A 21,012-nucleotide genomic window follows, 5' to 3' on the forward strand; every position below is an offset into this window, starting at 1 on the left:
AGTACAGGGGAGAAGAGGGGCACAGTACAGGGGAGTAGAAGGGCATGGTGCAGAGGAGAAAAGGGGCACGGTACAGGGGAGAAGAGGGGCATAGTACAGGGAAGAAGAAGGGCACAGTACAGGGGAGTAGAGTGGCACAGTACAGGGGAGTAGAGGGGGCACAGCACAGGGAAGAAGTACAGGGGAGAAGAGAAGCACGGTACAGGGGAGAAGAGGGGCACGGTACAGGGGAGAAGAAGGGCATGGTACAGGGGAGAAGAGGGGCACGGTACAGGGGAGAAGAAGGGCACGATACAGGGGAGAAGAGGGGCACGATACAGGGAAGTAGAGGGGCACAGTACAAGGGAGTAGAGGGGCACGGTACAAGGGAGTAGATGGGCACGGTACAACGGAGAAGAATGGCATGGTACACGGGAGAAGAAGGGCAGGGTACAGTGGAGAAGGAGGGCACAATACCGGGAGAGGAAAGGCACTGTACAGGGTAGAGGGAGGGGCATCATACAGGGGAGTAGAGGGGCACCCTACAGGGGAGTAGAAGGAAATGATACAGGGGAGTAGAAGGAGGGCACATTACAAGGGAGAAAGAGGGCACATTACAAGGGAGAAAGAGGGCACATTATGTAATGTTCTGGTACCTTTGGGTACCCTAATTACTCTTTCATAAGTGTATGCGCCCCACCATTCTCTTTTGGTAAGGTGCGCATACACCTTTAAGACTGATGCTGTCATCACTGAGCGCCGGACTGGATGGCTATTTAGATCGCCGGCTCTCACTCACATGTGTTCGTTCAAACTGCTTTGTGCCTTGATGCTAACCTGTCTTGAAGCTCACATGCTTGCAAGCATACCTCGCTGTCGGAACCACGCTGCGCTGATCCCTGTATCACGCTACTGGATCATCCGCTCTTGCCGAACCTCTCCTCTGCTACATTGCTATTAGTGATAAGTACCCCACAGGGGAAACCTCTATAACCTTTATACTTAGTATACTCCGCATACTAAGGACTATTACTACATCTGCATTATCTAAGATTGCTAGCTCTTGAGCCTACTACCACCTGTTCTTGCACTGGGTTGATCTCTCTTGTATGTCCACCTGCTACTCTGTGATCTACTACCATACATGATTGCTAAACCTATCTGCATCCCATCTGTTACTATCTTACTTTCAAGAACATTTCCTTTCAAGTGTCTGTCATCTACCATCTCTACCCAACCTGTCTCTTCAGCCTATCATCACTGTGTTACTATATACATAAGTCACTCTAGGAAACATCTTATTGAGTGTGTGTATTTACTTGCTGAATTGAGATCATCCACACATGATGAGTCATTGAGAGTTGGGAATGGTGTCTCAGCGTTTCTCTACATGACTACTGAAGTGGAATATTTCTGCAGCTGAAAATCCACATCATACGTAAAACGCAGGAGCGTTACACATTACAAGGGAGAAAAGGGGCACAGTACAGGGGAGAAAGAGGGCACGGTACAGGGGAGAAAGAGGGCACGGTACAGAGGAGAAAGAGGGCACGGTACAGGGGAGAAAGAGGGCACGGTACAGGAGAGAAAGAGGGCACAGTATAGGGGAGTAAAGAGGCACAGGAAAAGGGGAATAGAGGGGCACGGGAAAAGGGGAGTAGAGGGGCACGGTAAAAGGGGAGTAGAGGGGCACGGGATGGTACAGAGGAGTAGAAGGGCACAGTACAGCGGAGTAGAAGGGCACAGTTCAGCAGAGTAGAAGGGCACAGTACAGCGGAGTAGAAGGGCACAGTACAGGGGAGAAAGAGGGCACAGTACAGGGGAGAAAGAGGGCACAGTACAGGGGAGAAAGAGGGCACAGTACAGGGGAGAAAGAGGGCACGGTACAGGGGAGAAGGAGGGCACAGTACAGGGGAGTAAAGGGGCACGGTATGGTTCAGTGGAGAAGAAGGGCAGAGTATAGCGGAGTAGAAGGGCACAGTTCAGCGGAGTAGAAGGGCACAGTAGAGGGGAGTAGAAGGGCACAGTAGAGGGAGCTATTCTCAAAAGTGTCAGTTAGTGTCCAATATGTCCTCTACAATATCGCAGTCAGAAAGCTCTATTTGTGGGATGAAACATAAATGTTATTTCGGTACAGTGTTGCATGACTGCACAATTGTCAGTTAAAGTAACGCAGTGCCGTATAGCAAAAGAAATGGCTAGGGGGGTAAATCTTCCAGAGCTGAGATGGTTAACCGGCAAGACTGTCAGTACATGGTTCACACTGATTTTTAGGGCACTGATCATCAGTGCTGCCAATCAGTGCCTCCTCAGCAGGACTCTGAGCTGAGAGCATCTCTCTCATGCAGCTCAGAGCCTGCACTGATAGTTCCTCCTCCCTCACACAGATGGGAGAGGAGAGAGCCAATCTGCTCCATCTCCTTCAGCCCCTCTCCTCCTGTGTGCACCATGGGAAGGGTGAACCCCAGCCAGCAGCTGAATGATCAAATTCCGCTGCTTAGCTTCACACTTCCCATGGTGCACACAGGAGGAGAGGGGCGGGAGGAGAAGGAGCAGATCTCTCTTCTCCCATCCATGCGAGGGAGGAGGAACTGTCAGTGCAGCACCTGGCTGTATGAGAGATGCTCAGAGTCCTGTGGCCAGCAACCCCGCTGGGGCCCCCGACCCTGGTAGTTCCACCACTGGTACGTACAATTTATGTATTCATAGTACTTGTGTGGATGTTCTTGTTGATAAGCAGAACATCAGAAGTCTTAAAGTAACCCCTTCATTACACTCACCTCTCCAGTCAGCAGGCTGAGGATCTCCAGGGTGAGGTTCAATATCGTCTCATTCCGGGGAAATTCCTTCCTTACATTCTTCACAAAACTCAAATTCTGCTGATTGTCCATCATGACGTCCTTGTAGAGATCCTTGTGTCCTTCTTAATACTCCCACTCCTCCATGCAGAAATAGACAGTGACATCCTGACACCTTATAGGAACCTGACACACACAATGATACTGTCACCATCCAGACACATCCCTTGTCTGTTACTGGATAATGTCCCAGAATTCCCAGCACCGCTCACCTCTCCTGTCAGCAGCTCCATCATCTTCTTGGTGACTTCTAGAATCTTCTCCATGTTGTGTCTCTCAGGTTTTAGGGAGTCACATGGAGGCACTGTGATGGTCATATGATCACCTGACTTCACAAGAGGAAATCTCTGTATTAAGGACCCAATAGGAATATCATGTTAGAGTCCCATAATCCTCCTCACCTCTCCGGTCAGATCTGTGTTTTATTAATAGAGATAAGAGTTATGTCATGCAACCTCCCAGAATCCTCCTTACCTCTCTGGTCAGCAGGTAGATGATCTCCAGGGTGAGGTTTAGTATCTTCTCAGTCATGTGACTTCGGTCCTCCTCCATCCCCATTGGTGTCATCATTTGATCTATAAAGGTCTCCTTGTAGATGGATAACTTTGGGAAATGAAAGTAAGAATTATTTGGATGGTATTGGTCACACAATAATAGTATATGGATGTGAGAGGGGGGATAGGAGGGTTGCTGTATATTTAAGGACTACTACCCTCATGGGAACACATTTAGTTTGGACTGTTTAGTGTTTACTACATTTTCAAGGTCCTGGGACCCTCTTGACCTGCCGGATCAGAAATTCCCTTTCCTCTGTTGGGTTTGTTTGGTTTCTGAACTGGATTTGATTAGTATTAGATCTGCAGACAAGGAATGATAAATAAGATCCTTCCTGTGACTTGTTTGCTCTGAGGCAGTGCTGTGAGGTCAATGTAGGGTCATCATGATGTCCAGAAAGGGGAACTTGCTGACTTTTGGCCAGAGTTTCCGGCTAATCAGGATAATTGCCAGAACTCCAGCTGCAAGGCTCCAATCTTTGGCAGCTTGCTGACTAACAGGAGTGATGTCACCGTCACTCTCTGCAGTAAGAGAAGGGATTGGATTGGATAGCAGGAGGATGCTGGTGGTGTAGAGAGCTGTGGGGAAGGAGTCTCTTCTTTTCCTTCCAATGGCAGCCCAATGTGGGTAGGAGGAGGACAGCTGGGGAAGGGGTTTGTTTTATTGGTTGGCAAGTATTCTATAGTATCAAGGACATTGTACAGAGTGGCAGTGGGTTCCTGGGGCTCTGAGTTCCAGCACCAGGCACCGCCAAACCCTGTGTCATGGGAAGGAATTGGACTGGCCAACCAGTAAGCGATGCTGCACAAACAGACCTTCTCAAAGTACAAGTCTCCTTCTTTGTTCTATTTTATAGCCTGCAACATATTTCTTGACCAGTGAGATGGTGAGGTGAAGGCTTACTTCACGTGCTGGCAGGAGGTTCTTTAAGAAGGTCATCAAAGTAAGAGCAGGTGGCATGAGAGGACCATCAAAGACCAAGAGTCTCTATGAGCCCTAAAGCCCCCTCTTACCTCAGAGCCTTACAGCCCGACTACCCTCTCAGAGTTTCCCACAGCCCTTCAGTCACACTAACCTCTCAGAGTTGTTCAGTCCGATTACTTCCTAAGAGGCCCCCAAAGTCCTTCAGCTACAGTTCCTCCTCAGGGGTCCCAGAGCCCTTCAGATGCAGTAAACCCCCAGAGGTCCCAGAGTCCTTTAGTCTCGCTACCTTCTCAGAGACCCCTCAGCTCCTCTACTTCCCTCAGAGCCCTCAGTATTTTCCTTTCTCTGACACCAATGATGGAACATATTCTTCATGGCAGGCTGGGGAATGTTTTCTTCCTCCTAACCAGCAATGTAAGGGGTTCCATACTCCTGACCCCTGCACTCCATCATTGTGTTGGCTGCATATTGTAATGGTTTCCCATTGGCTGCCTGTGTAGTGTAATAAATGCCCTTTGTAGGCCATGTATGGTCAGGATGGTCATTGTCTTCTCTATTTATTGTCAGTGCTGTTTGTTTAGAGGAACATATTACTAGAATTTATCTCCAAAATTAAGAGAATGTTCCGGCCCCGTAAGAGGGGAAATGTTCTGACACTGAAGGGGTTAATCTAAGTTTCCACACTATATATGTGTGTATCATCATCTGCTGGAGATAAAAGAGGTCACAGTGACTATGGAGGAAGAGGACGGACATGACGGGGGGTTACTGGGTGTAAATAGAAAATAAGATCTTTTTTTTCCAACTTTAAATTTTTATTGGAATTTTAATTTAACAATTTCAACAATAACATTTACAATTATTTGTTACTTCTGTCTCATTGCTTGGTACATGGAACAGCAGTTAGGAAAATAAAGAAAATTACAGGAGTACACGGTAACAAGAAAATAAGATCTTATTACCTTCCACTCACCTCTCACCCGGAACTTCCTGTCTTTATTTCCAGATCACTTCCTGTCTGTTCTTGACATCACTTCCTGTCTGTATTCCATAGAAACTTCCTATCTGAGTATAAGTGAGATCTCCATCTTGTGGAGTTCAATGGAACTGCAGCCCTAAGAAACATTTCATAACCATCTAATTTATATGGCTAAGTTCAAAACAAAGGTATACCTAAGAAAACAAACTCCGAAAATTGATCTTTTTGGATAAGGAAATGCAAAAATATATCATAAAGCATTAAAATATATGTTAATCCACTCAAAATGAACATGCTAAACATAAATTGCAAGGATGTAATGGTCACATAGGAATGGTGGTGGAGATCTCTCAAAGTAATAACAATTCCTTCAATGCTTATATAAATAAAATAATTAATCCTGGAGTGAAAACATCTGTAAAGCAATACATAATATATAAAAATATGTAAATGTGCAGCGCTAAACCAAAGTGATAATAATAAATAAATCACTCAAAGTAATGATAAAAAGTCTAAATATAGGTATAAGGTGAATATAAGTCCCAAGTGAACAAAGGTGAAAATTAAAGTCCAGGGTGATGTGTGTGATCACAGTTGACGCTAGATCCCAGCACCAGCAAGGAAACAAACATATGCGCTCACCAGAGGGATTGGACCCAAAATACCATATAGTAAATGGGTCAGATGGGCTCACAAGGTATCAGGTGGGTCTCCAGATAAGTGCTGCAGCTACGGACAGTGCAGTTGAAAGAAGCTGTTAAGGACCCACTGATTATATCAGCATTATGTGATGTCATACAAGATGCTCAGGACCCACAGCTAATTTACACTAATTTACACTATGTTTGCCTTGTTTGGTTTATCCCTCCATGTCATTTGGTGAATGAGAGTCTTCATCTTGCTTCATTCGTCTTGTGATTGCAAACTGAAATGTCCGTGGCTGCAGCACTTATCTGGAGACCCACCTGATACCTAGTGAGCCCATCTGACCCATTTACTATATGGTATTTTGGGTCCAGTCCCTCTGGTGAATGCATATGTTTGTTTCCCTGCTGGTGCTGGGATCTAGCGTCAACTGTGATCACACACATCACCCTGGACTTTAATTTTTACCTTTGTTCACTTGGGACTTATATTCACCTTCTATCTATATTTACACATTTTATCATTACTTTGAGTGATTTATTCATTATTATCACTTTGGTTTAGCGCTGCACATTTACATATTTTTACTTTTTGTCAACATATTTGTCAGTTGAGTGTGCTAGCTGCTATCTTTATTGTTAGCGCAGTATATTACATTTTCTTCTTTTATGCATAATATATAAACTGGGTCATCCACTTCATCCATAAAGGCATTGCGATTCCAGATCTTCTAGATCACATAGAAGGAGGGCTCATCGACAATTTCATACATTTGTTTGGAAGGATAGAAGAATCCTCAGAGGGGGCATGTAGGATAGGGTGATCAGACATCCCCGGTTTCCTGGGGACAGTCCCCAGATTGAGAACACCATCCCGGACCAAGTATGTCCCTGGTTCTGTTCCCGGATTCAGGGGTGTCACCAGTGGCTTCCAAAGGGGGTGGTGGTTCACCATGGATGCCACACATTGGGGGGGGGTGTCAGGCCAGTGCCCCTACGTAGGATGCCCCATAAGTGTTGCCAACCCCCCGTGAATATACAGATGGCTGCATCTGTCACACTGCTGAGTGTCTGTGTTCCCTTCTCATGGAGCAAAGACAGCACAGCTCCCCCCCTCCACAGAGAATGGAAGAGGCTGGATCGCCTCTGCTTCTTCCCGCCCCTCCCTCGCTGTATCTGCCCACACTCCAGCAGCCCGTGTGCTGGGTGTGAATAGGATGTGTGGGCGGGAAGTTTAATTGGAACAGCCAACAGTCACACTGTAATCCTGAAGCTGCTGTGACTGAGCTGAGAGCCCTCAGGGACTGAATTGAGTGAGCTGTGACCGGATTCCGCCGCCCCCCCCCCCCTCCTCCTTCCTGCTCTTTCTTCTCTCTCTCCCCCTCCCGAGCTTAGAACAGTATTTTGTCCTATGTGTTTTTAAGTGGTAGTTAGGGGTTAAAGAGGCAGTGAGGAAATGCAATATCCCCTCCTCACTGCATGTCAAATGCTTCTGAAAAGGGACCTAAGCATGGCTCACATTTCAGTGCAGTATTTTCTGACCATCTCTTGTATAATATCCGCAGTGTCTGATCATCTCTTCTATCATGGCTGCAGTCTCTGACCGTCCCCTGTACTATGTCCGCAGTCTCTGACCATTTCCTGTACTATGTCCGTAGTCTCTGACCACCCCCTGTACTATGACCACAGTCTCTGACCATCTCCTGTACTATGTCCGCAGTATCTGGCCATCTACTGTATCATGTCTGCAGTCTCTGACCATCTCCTGTACTATGTCAGCAGTCTCTGACCATCTCCTGCACTATGTCCACAGTCTCTGACCATCTCATGAACTATTTGAGGAAAATATGCTTATAAAATAGTTTACCATCTGCCAAAAATAATAATAATAATAATAATAATGTCCCAGGATTTCATTTTAAATATCTGGTCACCCTAATGTAGGATGACAGGAAAGGCTCCCGACTGGTGAGATCATCCAAACATAATGATTACGTCCATTAACTGGAGCGAGCTCTTGGGGTGATAAAGTCAATCTGTAAACACTGTGTAGACATTATCCAAGAACTCAGCACATTCCAGGTGAGGAGAACGTGTCAACGTGAATTTAGTCTGTCATTTATCATAGATAGAATTATCTCTTCAGGAAAGCCTATTACACCTCGAACTTTTAACTTTTCCATTAGCTCGTCCCCCACAGTTATAACCTTTTGTATAACTTGGCCCACCCAATTAGATTGTAAGCTCTTAGGAGCAAGGCCCTTGTAAACCCTCTTTTATTGTAACTGTACAGTCTTCCTTTAGATTATAAAGCACCGTGCAAACTTTGGTGATCTATAAATCTTGTAAAATAATAATAATAGGTAGAAATGTCAACACATGGACTTCAACAGGGACCACAAGACTACATACAGTATAACACTTGTACAGTGTCTCCAGGTAGATTTAGCCTGTAATTATTAACACACAAATGTCCATATAAAAATGTATTCAGGGACCACTGATACCACCTTTGCATGGCTTGGATGTAACCCCTATTACTAGGAACTCATAAAAGTCCACTCACTGTCATGAAACTTCACATCAAAGGACCTTCATTCCAGGTGTAAAAATAAAAGTCTATCCATCAAGGAGAGATACAGAGAGCACCACCTCAGGATCAGATGGGGGAAAGACTGACGTCTGACCAGTTTAATTGATATTCCAATTCCCTTAGAGACTGCCCAGCCCACTGTAGTGTACTCCATCCTTATCTATCAGGCCAGATAGTAAAGATGGCACCCATAGAGACAGACAATACTAAACAGCATTCCTGCCCCTTTTCCCTGAATAACAGGGTATTCCATTGATTAACCCAGTCCCTCCTACTGGGAAAATACAGCCAAAGGCTAATCGGTGGTGTGACGTCATTACATGCACATGTCAGAAGCACCACGACACACAAGAAAATTACAATGCACAAAATTGTCATGATGTACATGTATATGTAACGCCATGATGGGCTGAGTACGAAGGCACTTCACACACTAGCTAAAAGGGAGTGTTTCTGGCCCATAAGGCAGGCTAAACTCGGTGGGGGGGGCACCCAAAGTGAAAAAAAATTGAACATGGGAGCCAACAAACACCAGACACTAGAGTGTATTTTACATTAAAAATGAAAACACTCCAAAGCCACCCAACATCAATTTCAAATTGAATTATTCTATCCCTATAAACCTATAAACCTCCCATTGTTCTGAGGTTCACCATGCCAATCCAGAGGACATCATCGATGTACCTAAACCAACCAAAGATGTTGGCCTCATCACCAAACACTGAGTTCTCCCATTCTTCAGCATAAGGGTTAGTATAGGCTGGTGCACATTTTTGTAGCCACTGTAGTACCTTGTGCTTGGCAATATCATCTGTTGCCAAACATTAAAGCGGAGTTCCGGCCGCAAAATCGTTACATTAGATTTTGTGCCATCTGAGAGCGTTTTAAATCATTTAATAACATACGTCTTTTTTCGGGAGTATTAAGGCCTCTTGAATTTAATGTCATTACTTTTATATTTGCCATATTGTCACGCTAGAAAATGGAAAGGGAAAGGAAGGGAAAGGGAAGAAAAGAGAGAAATTAAAAAAAAAAAAAACCACAGAACCAATCCCACCCACCCAAAACTGAAAAATTAACTACTTGTTATTTGTACGCACACCCTCAAACCTAAAGGCTTGTGCGTAGTCCTATGTAGGTTCGTGGTTGGGCAGGGCCTCAAAGTGAGGTCCCAGCTCTTTCCCCCCCCCGAACCCCCCGGACTCTTTATACTCTAAAATTTTATAATCAGCAGAAAGCCATTCTTCTATTTTTATCTCTCTTCCCTCTCAGGGAGCAGCCCTCTATATCCTTTGAGCATCCTGAAGGCAATTTTAATACTATAAAATGAGGAGTAGGATCTATAAAATGGGCCCACTCACCCAGCGCTCAAATGTAAGTAGACAATAAATATACAATAAATATATGTGGTCCTATTAAAAGGACCTGCAGCTGCTGCTATTACAAATAATACATGTTAAAAATGGGTGTATCTCAAAAGTGATAAAACATGCTCATCTCAACTTCCAATAATACACTAGCAGCGCTATCATAAGAAGAGAATAAAGTCTCTGTGATGGAATATAAAACGATGTGAGACAAGTTCATGCAGAGAGTCCACAGAATCAAAGAGTGCAGCTCCTCCACAACTGTACCTTCAGATCCTAGAAAGCCTCCACCTCACCGCTGTGCACACCCAATGGTAGTACACTTACCAGAGGCCGCTGGATAATGAGCCAATGTATATCTCAAACACAGGGATGTGTGGTCCACCAAAGACTTGAAAACCAGGAAGGGACTCTCGCCTCACACTTATACACAGGAATCGCTCCGCATATACCAGGTGCATGTGAATAAATCAATAACACCACATAGCGTGATACTGTATAACAATCCCCTTTATTCCAACACACAAATTCTTCAAATATTGCACTCACAGACAAATGGTAAGTAAAGCGTGTAAAACTGGGGTAAAACCTGTGTCCTGTTACTTCCTGCTGATGAATAGCTTGCCGATTGGTAGCTGAACGGTAGTTTGACCGTCCAGGTAACGAGCAGCAAGCTATTCATCAGAGGGAAGCGACAGGACACAGGTTTTACCCCAGTTTTACACGCTTTACTTACCATTTGTCTGTGAGTGCAATATTTGAAGAATTTGTGTGTTGGAATAAAGGGGATTGTTATGCAGTATCACGCTATGTGGTGTTATTGATTTATTCACATGCACCTTGTATATGCGGAGCGATTCCTGTGTATAAGTGTGAGGCGAGAGTCCCTTCCTGGTTTTCAAGTCTTTGGTGGACCACACATCCATGTGTTTGAGATATACATTGGCTCGTTATCCAGCGGCCTCTGGTAAGTGTACTACCATTGGGTGTGCACAGCGGTGAGGTGGAGGCTTTCTAGGATCTGAAGGTACAGTTGTGGAGGAGCTGCACTCTTTGATTCTGTGGACTCTCTGCATGAACTTGTCTCACATCGTTTTATATTCCATCACAGAGACTTTATTCTCTTCTTATGATAGCGCTGCTAGTGTATTATTGGAAGTTGAGATGAGCATTTTTAATACTAGTAACATAAAAAAAAAAAAGTGAAAGAAGGGAATCTCTTGGTTTCCTATCTGGACAATACAACTAATTTTATAGTGCTCAAAAAAAAAAAAAATAAAAAAAGTGAAAAAAGGGGAAATTCCTCGATCCCCTATTTAGCGTGTGTAAATCATTTTATAGTGTCAAAAAAAAAAAAATTTATTTATACCCAATGTTTATAAATCTTGTACATTGTACATTGTTTATACTCCAAAAAAAAAAAAAAGTAAAAAAAAGAAAACCCCAAACCCTAAGCACCCCAAGTGTCAATTCTAAATGTATATACTGTATCTTAAGCAGTGAAATAAAAAAAAAAAAAAAACATAAAAAACGTGACTATAGTGGAAAAAAAAAAGGGGGCTCCAAAATTATGAGTACAAAGAGGGAGGAAACCCCTATTTTTCTTTATGTAGCTTGTGTAATGAAAAAAAAAATAAAATATTAAAAATAAATAATAAGAAAGGAGGGGGATCAAAAGTAATATTTTAATACCATCCTCATAATATGTAAATAAATCTAAACACATGCCTACCATATATACATGTTTATAAATCTTGTACATTGTTTATACCCAATGTTTATAAATCTTGTACATTGTTTATACCCAATGTTTATAAATCTTGCACATTGTTTATACTCCAAATAAAAAACCCTGACCCTAAGCATCCCAAGTGTCAATTCTAAATTTATATATCTTAAACAGTGGGAAAAAAATCATCAAAAACGTGACTGTAGTGAAAAAAAAAATAAATAAAATAAAAGGCTCCAAAAATATGAGTACAAAGAGGGAGGAAACCCCTTTTTTTATGTAGCATATTATATTACATAGTATAATTTACATTTATGAGGGGTAATATGTTATTTGACTTCTCTTCCTACAATATGTAGTTAACCCGATCTATAGATAAACCTCCTCTTCTTCATCTTTCTCCAAAAAAAAAAAACAAGAAAAAACCTACCACAGCAAAAAAAAAAAAAAAAACCACCAGGTGTCCACCTCACAAAGTGAAGGAAGGGAACCTGTTGTTTCTCTATACAGTATATCTTATGCATACAATTCCCTGCGCTTTCTGTCAGTCTCCCTCCTAGACTCGGCCTCCTCCTCCGACCGCTGTTCCAGCAGGAGCTCCGCCTCTTCATACACACTCAGGGAGGAGAGAAAGGGGAAGGATATACAGTACATACACACACAGCACAAGGCCGTGTTCACACTACCAGACGGTTCTCAGGGTTGCAGTTCCTCTGACCTCCACAAGGTGGTGATCTCACCTCTACCCAGACAGGAAGTCTCTATGGAATACAGACAGGAAATGGTGTTAGATAAAGAGGACGTTCCATAGAACGTAGAGGGAGACACTGCAGGATCTGGCGGCAGAGGAGGTAATAAGTAGATTAACCCCTTCAAGGGGATCAGTTGATGATTAATGTATCTTGCTTCCAAAGCTGACCATACATGGATGGAAATGTGACCGATTCCTGCTGAACCAGCTGAATTTCCATGTATCTATGGTCACCTCCCCTCCCCCTCATCTCCTTCATTATGTAAGTCATACTGAGATAATCTCCCATTGGCTGAGCAATATTCTCATTTGTCTCTGAGTTCCTTCTTGCTATTCCTCGTCCTGCCTGTTGTTTCCTTGGATTGATTTTCTGTGTAGTGACCCGGGCTTCATCTCTTGGATGCCCTCGTCTGTTGCTTGTCCTGACCTTTATCCCGATTCCTGGATCTCCTCCTCATCTCTCCTCCATATCCTCTTACACAGCTTTTCACCACACCTGCAGTGACCCTGGGGGGTGGGGGGGGGTGGAAAGTCGGCACCAGCAGCAAAATCCACCCCAACCATTAGGAGCTCTGGAGAAAATTGTCTGCTATTTACACTCCATTCCTCCGCACATCACCTGCTCACATGAGAGATTACTTTCACACATTCCTGACAGATTTCTGTATGGTAAAGGTCAAAGTTCACTCTTCAGTTTAGGAGAAGTGGGAGGCACCCGGGAATAATGATTTGGTTAGCACAGGATCCTCATATAGAGGGTCCCTCAAATCTCCCCATCTAAATGTCCCTCCATCCAGAGTCTATATGTCCTATGACATCACACTGACCTCACAGCTCCTCCCCCCCCCCCCCCCCAATGTCCCTCCCTCTGTCTTTTTTTTTCTCATGCTCTTAGGATGTGGGCGGACCCTTGGCATCCTCACTAGCAAAGTGGGACTGTTGGTCCTGCGTTGTATGTAATGATGTCAGAATGCCTGCAACAAGCTTTTACTCTGCACAGTGTGGGGGTCCTGTGTGGGTAAATTATACCTCAGTCTGAGGTGGGGCTTTAATCAAATGGAAACCAGAAGGGTGAGGTGAGGAGGATTCTGGGAATTTCTTTGATTTTACTATTTGTGTTCAGATCTAGAGTTTTCCTCCTGTGAAGTCTGGAGATTATATGACCATCACATTGCCTCCACCTCCTTCCCTGATAGAATAGAGAAATACAAAGAATATTCTAGAAGTCACCAGAGAGATCACGGAGGAGAGGTGAGCGGTGCTGGGAATTCTGGGACATTATCCAGTAACAGACAAGGGATGTGTCTGGATGGTGACTGTATCATTGTGTGTGTCAGGTTCCTATAAGGTGTCAGGATGTCACTGTCTATTTCTCCATGGAGGAGTGGGAGTATTTAGAAGGACACAAGGATCTCTACAAGGACGTCATGATGGAGAATCAGCCGCCCCTCACATCACCGGGTAAGAGGAGACTTTATTGTAAAGGAGAGAGCAGTACGGAGGCTCCACCTAGATCCACCATCATCTGATAAACACATAGAAACAATGTATTCAGTCAGTGTGTGTGTTTCCTACAGATGGATCCAGTAATGGGAACCCACCAGAGAGATGTCCCCGTCCTCTGTATTCCCGGGATTCCACACAGGAAGGTCACACCATCCCCCACCATCATCAGGTAGATGAGGAACAATCACTGATAGTATCATTAGGATCTGTACATTATCTGCATTGTTACCATTGATGTAATTTTTATTATATATTCAGAGTGGAAACCTGAGAGATTCTAAAGTTGAGGTTAAAGAAGAGATAAAAGAGGAGGATGATGAGGATGGGGTGATGAAGGACTCAGAGTTTCTAAAAGAACACAAAGATCTGTACCAGGACACCATGGTGGAGTCATCCAGCTACAGAAACCCACCAGAGAGATGTCCCCGTCCTCTGTATTCCCGGGATTCCACACAGGAAGGTCACACCATCCCTCCCCATCATCAGGTAGATGATTTTCAATTTTGGCTAGTTATGATTTATATACAGTATATTTGTTACAATAAATGTTTTTTTATATATTCAGAGTGGAAACCTCGGGGATGATAATTTTGATGTTAGAGAAGAGTATAAAGAGGAGGATGAGGAGTATGGAGTGATGGAGGAGTTTTCAGAAGGACACAAGGATATGATGGAGCCACCTAATACCAGAATCCCACCAGAGAGATGTCCCCGTCCTCTGTATTCCCGGGATTCCACACAGGAAGGTCACACCATCCCTCACTGTTACAAGGTTGGTGAGACAGAGATTATAAAATACAGACTCATGGAGACAATGTGTGTATTTTTATGTGATGTCACAATAATAAAGCTTATATTTTACAGATGATATTATTTCATTTTCTTGATTTAGAGTGGAGATCCAATCGATATAGAATTTGAGGTTAAAGCAGAAGAAGAAGAGACGTATGTGAGGGATGATCAGCAGTCTATGGAGGAGGATGGAATAACGGGGACATTTATAGAGGAGGACACTCCTACAGAGATCAGCACAGGTGGGTCATTAACACTAAATACATTCCTCCACCCATACTGCTCACTGATTGGTCCAGAGTAGGGCAGGGACTGGGTGATATCAGCCTGTAATCCCCTGGTCACTTTCCTGAGCTGTGTTCCCCGTCCTGTATTCCTGTATTTCTCTTGGATAATCTTCCTTCTCTGTGCTGCAGACACAATTTTTGTATCTAGACTGGATTTATGGAGATTCTGGGGTTCGGCTGGCAAAAAAAAAAAAAAAAATGTGCATGATATAGGCACCTAGGTTATGAGTTTTGGGTCTTCTGCCCCATGCCTGAGTCTAATGTCTTGTTCCAACAAATGAGGAGGAGATACTGTACACCATATGAAAGGTCCATCTCCATTCCTCAATATAACGTCATGTTCCAAACAATAAAATTGTCATCATTTCAATAGCATTATTACTCAGTGATGTTTGGTTGGGTAAGGTTGTATGATTGATCCATGTCAGATCTCTTTTTTTTTTCAATTCTTTTATTTATATGAAATACAACTTCCAGGCATAATAAACAGTAACATTCCTTATAGAACATATGCTGAGACAATGTATTACAACATTGAAGACAATTCAGTCTTAAGGTTGAGATCTACATCGGTCGTAGAATAAGAGGTGTTCTACAATTCCTCTAATGGGAGGAGTTATGCAGGACTAGAAAGTACCCGGAGTTGTCTGTTCCAGTTTCGCATAACGTATAGAAGAAGAAGGAAGGAGTAAAGTGAATAAGTAGTGGAAAGAGAGAGGGAAGTAAAAGAAACCTAGAGAGAGGCAGAAGAGGATAAGTAGGTGGGATGAGGGGGGAAGGAGTTAGGAGGTGTGGAAGGGGGGGGGGGGTGTAGAAGGGTTAGCATTGGTAAAGCTATGGCTCTACATCAACAATACTTTCCACCAATATTTTAGAGCTCCCCCAAACTAAACATGAGGTCTCTTTAGTATTGCCACCCTTAATTAAAGAGCAGCCTTCATCAGAGAGGACAAATCTATTCCATTGACCCCAGGTTTTGGTATATCGTTCGTGTTGGGGACGTGTCGAGAGAACAAGGTTTTCCATTCTATTTATTTCTTTGACCTTTTTGAGCCACAGGCCAACAGTCAGGGCCTGTGGGTTTTTCCATTTAAGAGGGATGCACATTTTAGAAGCATTTAGAAGGTGATGAATGACAGAATTTTTATAGGTCTGGGCCGGGATGTTAGAGGCATGGAGAAGGAAGAGAGCTGGGTCATTGGGGAGCGGTTGGTTTATAAACCTCTGAGACATTTCACGAACTGTCTTCCAGAACTCCGCTAGTTTAGGACACTGTCTTGTTTAGTATTCTGTCTTGAGAGCAATGTTCTTCGAAGCGTGTAAGTTGTGTGTTGCGTTCACTGGGAGGTGGCAATGAGTTTGAGAAATTATGGAGTTGCAATGCCCTCCAGAAATCTAGATGGAAGGGTCCCGAGAAGTCCATGAGGTCTTTGAGTGCAGGCCAATTAGATGATGTTGAAAAATGGGAGGCTCGGAAATAGCCTGACTCCATCAAGGTCCTGAATGTTTTATCTTGGTAGCCCAGGGTAAACTGGGGATTCCCCAGTATGGGTGTCAGTGGCGAGTGCGTCGGGGAAAGTGAAAGTTGTGTGAATAATTTAGAGCAGGTTCTTATCGTGTGACCTATGAGGGGATGGCGTCTTATGGAGTCTGGTAGTGAATGGTGGCACGGTGGAGCTCTATGGAGGGGTATGTCACATTGGGCCTGTTCTAGTCTGGGCCAAAGCTTTGCTTCACCATGACGACACCAGTCTGAGTCTCCCCAATTGTGTAGCCTGACAGTACTTGCATAAGTCCAGCACTGCCAGTCCACCTAGTCGTTTAAGCAAGAGCAGTCTCCTACATAGCCTAGGTCCCTTATGTGCCCAGATAAAATCCACTAGTAGGGTGTCATCTTGTTTAAAGTATTGTGAAGGGATGAATATCGGAAGTGCTTGAAAGAGGTATAGGAACTTAGGGAGTATGCACATTTTAATAACGTTTCATCTTCCAAACCATGGATGGAGGCCAGTATTCAATTTATCTTATAGAATGTGGACTTTTGTTTAGGAGGGGGAGAAAGTTGAGCGTGAAGATGGGTGAAAATTTGGGTGGTATGAGAGTGCCCAGGTATTTCAGTGCTGAGTTCGTCCATTTTAGCCTAAAAAAGTTGGTGGAGGAGGGGGGTTTGATAAGCCTACTCCCATAGCTTCAGATTTAGTAAAGTTGATAGTTAGATTGGACAGAGTGCCATATGCCTCAAACTCGTGAAGAAGATTCGGTAGAGAAATTATGGGATTCATGAGGGAAAATAACATGTCGTCTGGATACGCTAATATTTTCTGCTAGGTCACCCCAACAGTCATGCCTGAGATATCCAGGTGGAGGCGTATTCTACATAAAAAGGTTTCTAGTGATAATGTGAAGAGTAAGGGTGACAGGGGGCACCCCTGTCTTGTCCCACTCGTAATTGTGAAGTAGTCCGATAAGATACCGTTCACCTTAACCTGGGCGGCAGGGGCAGAATAGATCTGGGAGATCCAATTTAGCATGGTGTTGCCCTAAGTAGTAGGGGGCAGGGGGGGGGGGGGGTATGAAGAGAATGAAGCTAAAGAGAGGAGGCAAAGATGGTATGAGAGAGGAAGAAGGGAAAGTCAGGCAAGCAAAGAATATGAGAGAGTGAAAGAGAAAGGGGAAATCCCACAGAGAGAGGCCTCAATTTACTAAGAGATAGCAAAAAAATGCTAAGACACTCACCAGCAAGGAGCCGGATGAATGAGCGTGTGCCTATGTGGGGTTGTGGTTGGAAAGAGCCAAGGGACGCCCCGCCCCCCCAGCCTGGCAGAATAAATAAAAAAGGTAAATAATGCGTAGCACTGCCCCCTAGAGGACTGCTGAATTTTCACACTTTAAGGATTCCCTTGGGTTACCCATAGCAACTGCTTGCAGAACTTGCAGAAATCTTAACACTTTATGTTCTTGGCTCAGTCAATGATCAGTCTAGGTGAAAAGAGAGACAGGCGCCATGTAGTAAGCCAAAATAATTTATTGCACAACGTTTTACATAATAACTTACACTGGGGTAAGCTTCAGTCCGTGTATCAGCGTATCCAGCCGCACGATCCGGCCGTCCACCGGCCCGGAGGTGACGTCACAGGAAGCTGGTCCAGAGACTTGGTAACACCGGAAGCCGCAGTGGAACGCAGGCTCCCGGAAATGACGCAACGCGTTTCGGAGCATGCGCACTCGGCTCCTTTTTCAAGCGTAAAGGACTGCCACATTAAAGTAGATCATCAAACGCTACCCTACCCTTGATAAAGTCACATGTTTTTTGTGACGCAACTCGTCGGGACGCCGTGGTGACGTCACTTCCGTGTCTACGGCCGAGACCGGAAGCAGGAAGCTCTTGGCAGCGGTGTCTGTTTTCTGTATTGAAAAGCGTTTGATGATCTACTTTAATGTGGCAGTCCTTTACGCTTGAAAAAGGAGCCGAGTGCGCATGCTCCGAAACGCGTTGCGTCATTTCCGGGAGCCTGCTTTCCACTGCGGCTTCCGGTGTTACCAAGTCTCCGGACCAGCTTCCTGTGACGTCACCTCCGGGCCGGTGGACGGCCGGATCGTGCGGCTGGATACGCTGATACACGGACTGAAGCTTACCCCAGTGTAAGTTATTATGTAAAACGTTGTGCAATAAATTATTTTGGCTTACTACATGGCGCCTGTCTCTTTTCACTTCTACTAGCGGATTCTTCGGAGTTACTCCCGCCAGTGCAGCCTAGTACTCAGCCATTTGGGACAGTTCCTAACAAGACTTTGGAGACATCCCCTGCATCCCTCTTACAGCGGTGAACTCTTTCTCCCTTCTTGCTTGGTCGGAAGCGCCCAACACCCATTTTGTTTTAATGATCAGTCTAGGGGTAGTTGTTTTTGTGGTTTTATTTCATATTGGGATAGGAGAAGGGATGAGTGGGATACTCCAGCTGTTGAACTATTCACAATTCAGAGGACTTCTAGCCAGAGAATGCGGCAAGGCCGCTACTTCATCCTGCCACTTGAATGAGGCGGAGGAAAGTGTTCCTATTTGTGTTTCTCTTCAGGGTACTCCCCCAGTTCCCCCTTTCTCTGTACTAGCTGACACCCGTCCACTGACTATAAACTCCGGAGTTGTCCCCTTCCTGGGCAGACCCCTGGGCAAGATCCTCTGTACTCACGATACAGTTTTTCCAGAGTCTCGCAGTGCCCCAACTCCTCCAGTCAGCTCTCCTGGACCTCTGGGTTCAGCTCCTCTCCACTGGTTCATCAGGCCATCTGCCTGTGACCATCACCAACTGCTGCAGAAGAGGAGGCAGCCGCCAGCCTCCTTCTGGGACTTTGCTTCCCGCCAAAAGACCTCTACCTCATGTGCCCCTGGCTTTTTATACCCTGCCGCACAATTCACCGAGACAACCTATCTGTGCCAATCCCTGGGGCTGTATCAAAAGCCTGTGTGTCATTGGCCAGGTTTCCTCCAGCATCCAATGTGCCTCCCTATTGGATCAGCTGGGGACACTCCCTTAGACCAGATGAATCACACACTGGGCACACTGAGCAGACCTAACTCCCAGATCCTGCTCCCTGATAAGCAGAGTGCAATATAGAATTTACCTGCTGCTCCTCTGATAGGCAGACAGAGCCAAAAACTATACTCAATCTCTAGCACCTGACTAGGAGGGTGCTACATCCACCCCCCACCAAACAAGCCATGTCCTCACAAAAATTTCCTACAAAAATAAACGGAGTATCCCACAAACCTGGAAAAGGGGGAAAATGGAAATAACAAATGTACATATAATAAATTACGTAGAAAAATATAGATATGCTGTACAAATATTCACAAAACAACTTAACGCACCCCCCACCAAACAAAACTCTGCTTGAGTGGGTAACATGTCAACCTGACTAACTAGCTCACTATAACATTCACTTTTCACAAATGGAGGGCCTTGCCAAACCCGGACATCCCGTGCGAACCTGCAAAGGAAGAATTAAAGGTTAACACTTCCAACATTTGCATATTAATACCATTCTACCTAATGTAGTGAGAATGCCCTCTCCTCAGAGGCGACCTTCTCACCCAAGATCCCTAGCTACACATCCTGGCAGATATCACTTCCGGTAGGCTTGAACTAGGCGTTTAGCACCACTCCTGTACAGGTGACAACCAAACCCTGTCAAGCTAACTATCTACCTTCTAGCCACAATGAGTGACTGAAACAGACACAGTCCCTTTAGCACCCGGGCACTGACTCTTCTTCCATTTCAGCCACGCCCACAAGTTCTCGAAGACATGTGGAGTCCATCCGACTGATGCTTACAGTGTCCCTCACACCTGTAGCACCGAGGCTACATGACTTCTTAAGGACAAGGTATTTGCTGGAGCCTGAGCAACCTGTCAGACTTGTGGGTGTTAACAGTTTCTTCAGGGGCCCCTGGCACTAAGGCACCCCCCACCGAAGAGACCTCAGGCCACTACCCATTCTCCCTGGGTAGCAACCCAACAAAGTTCCATTACTGGCCCATTGGCCCAATAGAATCTTCATAAGGCATCTTTGTAAAAAGAGTCTCTTTGCAAAGAATTCTCCTCTTCAGCCCGATGACCTAACTACTCAACAGAGTGTCCTTTTAACTTGAAGTGGTACATGATCCTGGCCCGATGTCAGGAAGGCTCTGGCAGAGGATGAGTTAAACCCACAGGCTAATCCTGGCTCCACCCTTCTCATCAAGGAAGAGCACTATTTAAGCTGGATCAGCACACAGGTTCAGTGCTGCTTTGTCTTCAGCCTTGGATACCTGTTACCTGCATCTTGTTCCTAGTTCCAGACCCGGCTTGTCCTGACGATTCTCTGATCTCCACCTGCACCGACCTTGTCTTGTCCCGTGACCTCTCTCCCTGTCTGCTCCTACTGGCTCTTACGTTACCGATTGGCTCCTGACCTGGCTTGTCTTACTACGCTTCTGTCATCCCTGAATCCGTCCATCCTGCATAGGAAGCTCCTCCTGTTACCCAGGTACCCCTGCTTCCTGCACCTG

At 44.9% G+C, this 21,012-nt stretch overlaps 4 protein-coding genes across 4 annotated transcripts in view; 2 read left to right on the forward strand and 2 right to left on the reverse strand.

Annotated features, from left to right (window-relative positions):
* Window positions 1-21,012, reverse strand: part of LOC309549119 (uncharacterized protein) — a 2,919,967-nt gene that overhangs the window by 2,768,898 nt on the left and 130,057 nt on the right. Inside the window, exons 2-3 of the mRNA XM_082249156.1 lie at window positions 3,312-3,440; window positions 3,050-3,184 (exon numbers count right to left, since the gene is read on the reverse strand). Coding sequence (XP_082105282.1) covers window positions 3,050-3,184; window positions 3,312-3,407 — 231 coding nt within the window. The 5' untranslated portion in view covers window positions 3,408-3,440. The remainder of the gene's footprint in view (window positions 1-3,049; window positions 3,185-3,311; window positions 3,441-21,012) is intronic.
* LOC309549117 (uncharacterized protein) overlaps window positions 1-21,012 on the forward strand; it is a 4,285,597-nt gene that overhangs the window by 2,658,237 nt on the left and 1,606,348 nt on the right.
* LOC309549123 (uncharacterized protein) overlaps window positions 1-21,012 on the forward strand; it is a 275,016-nt gene that overhangs the window by 174,649 nt on the left and 79,355 nt on the right. The window lies entirely within an intron of this gene.
* The window catches only part of LOC309549120 (uncharacterized protein), a gene marked incomplete at its 3' end in the record, with an annotated part of 1,495,124 nt that overhangs the window by 3,478 nt on the left and 1,470,634 nt on the right, over window positions 1-21,012 (reverse strand). The gene's annotated exons all lie outside the window — the stretch shown is intronic.

The sequence above is a fragment of the Pelophylax lessonae genome, assembly GCF_965119305.1.
Source record: "Pelophylax lessonae genome assembly, chromosome: 3".
In the NCBI taxonomy this organism is placed as follows: Eukaryota; Metazoa; Chordata; class Amphibia; order Anura; family Ranidae; genus Pelophylax; species Pelophylax lessonae.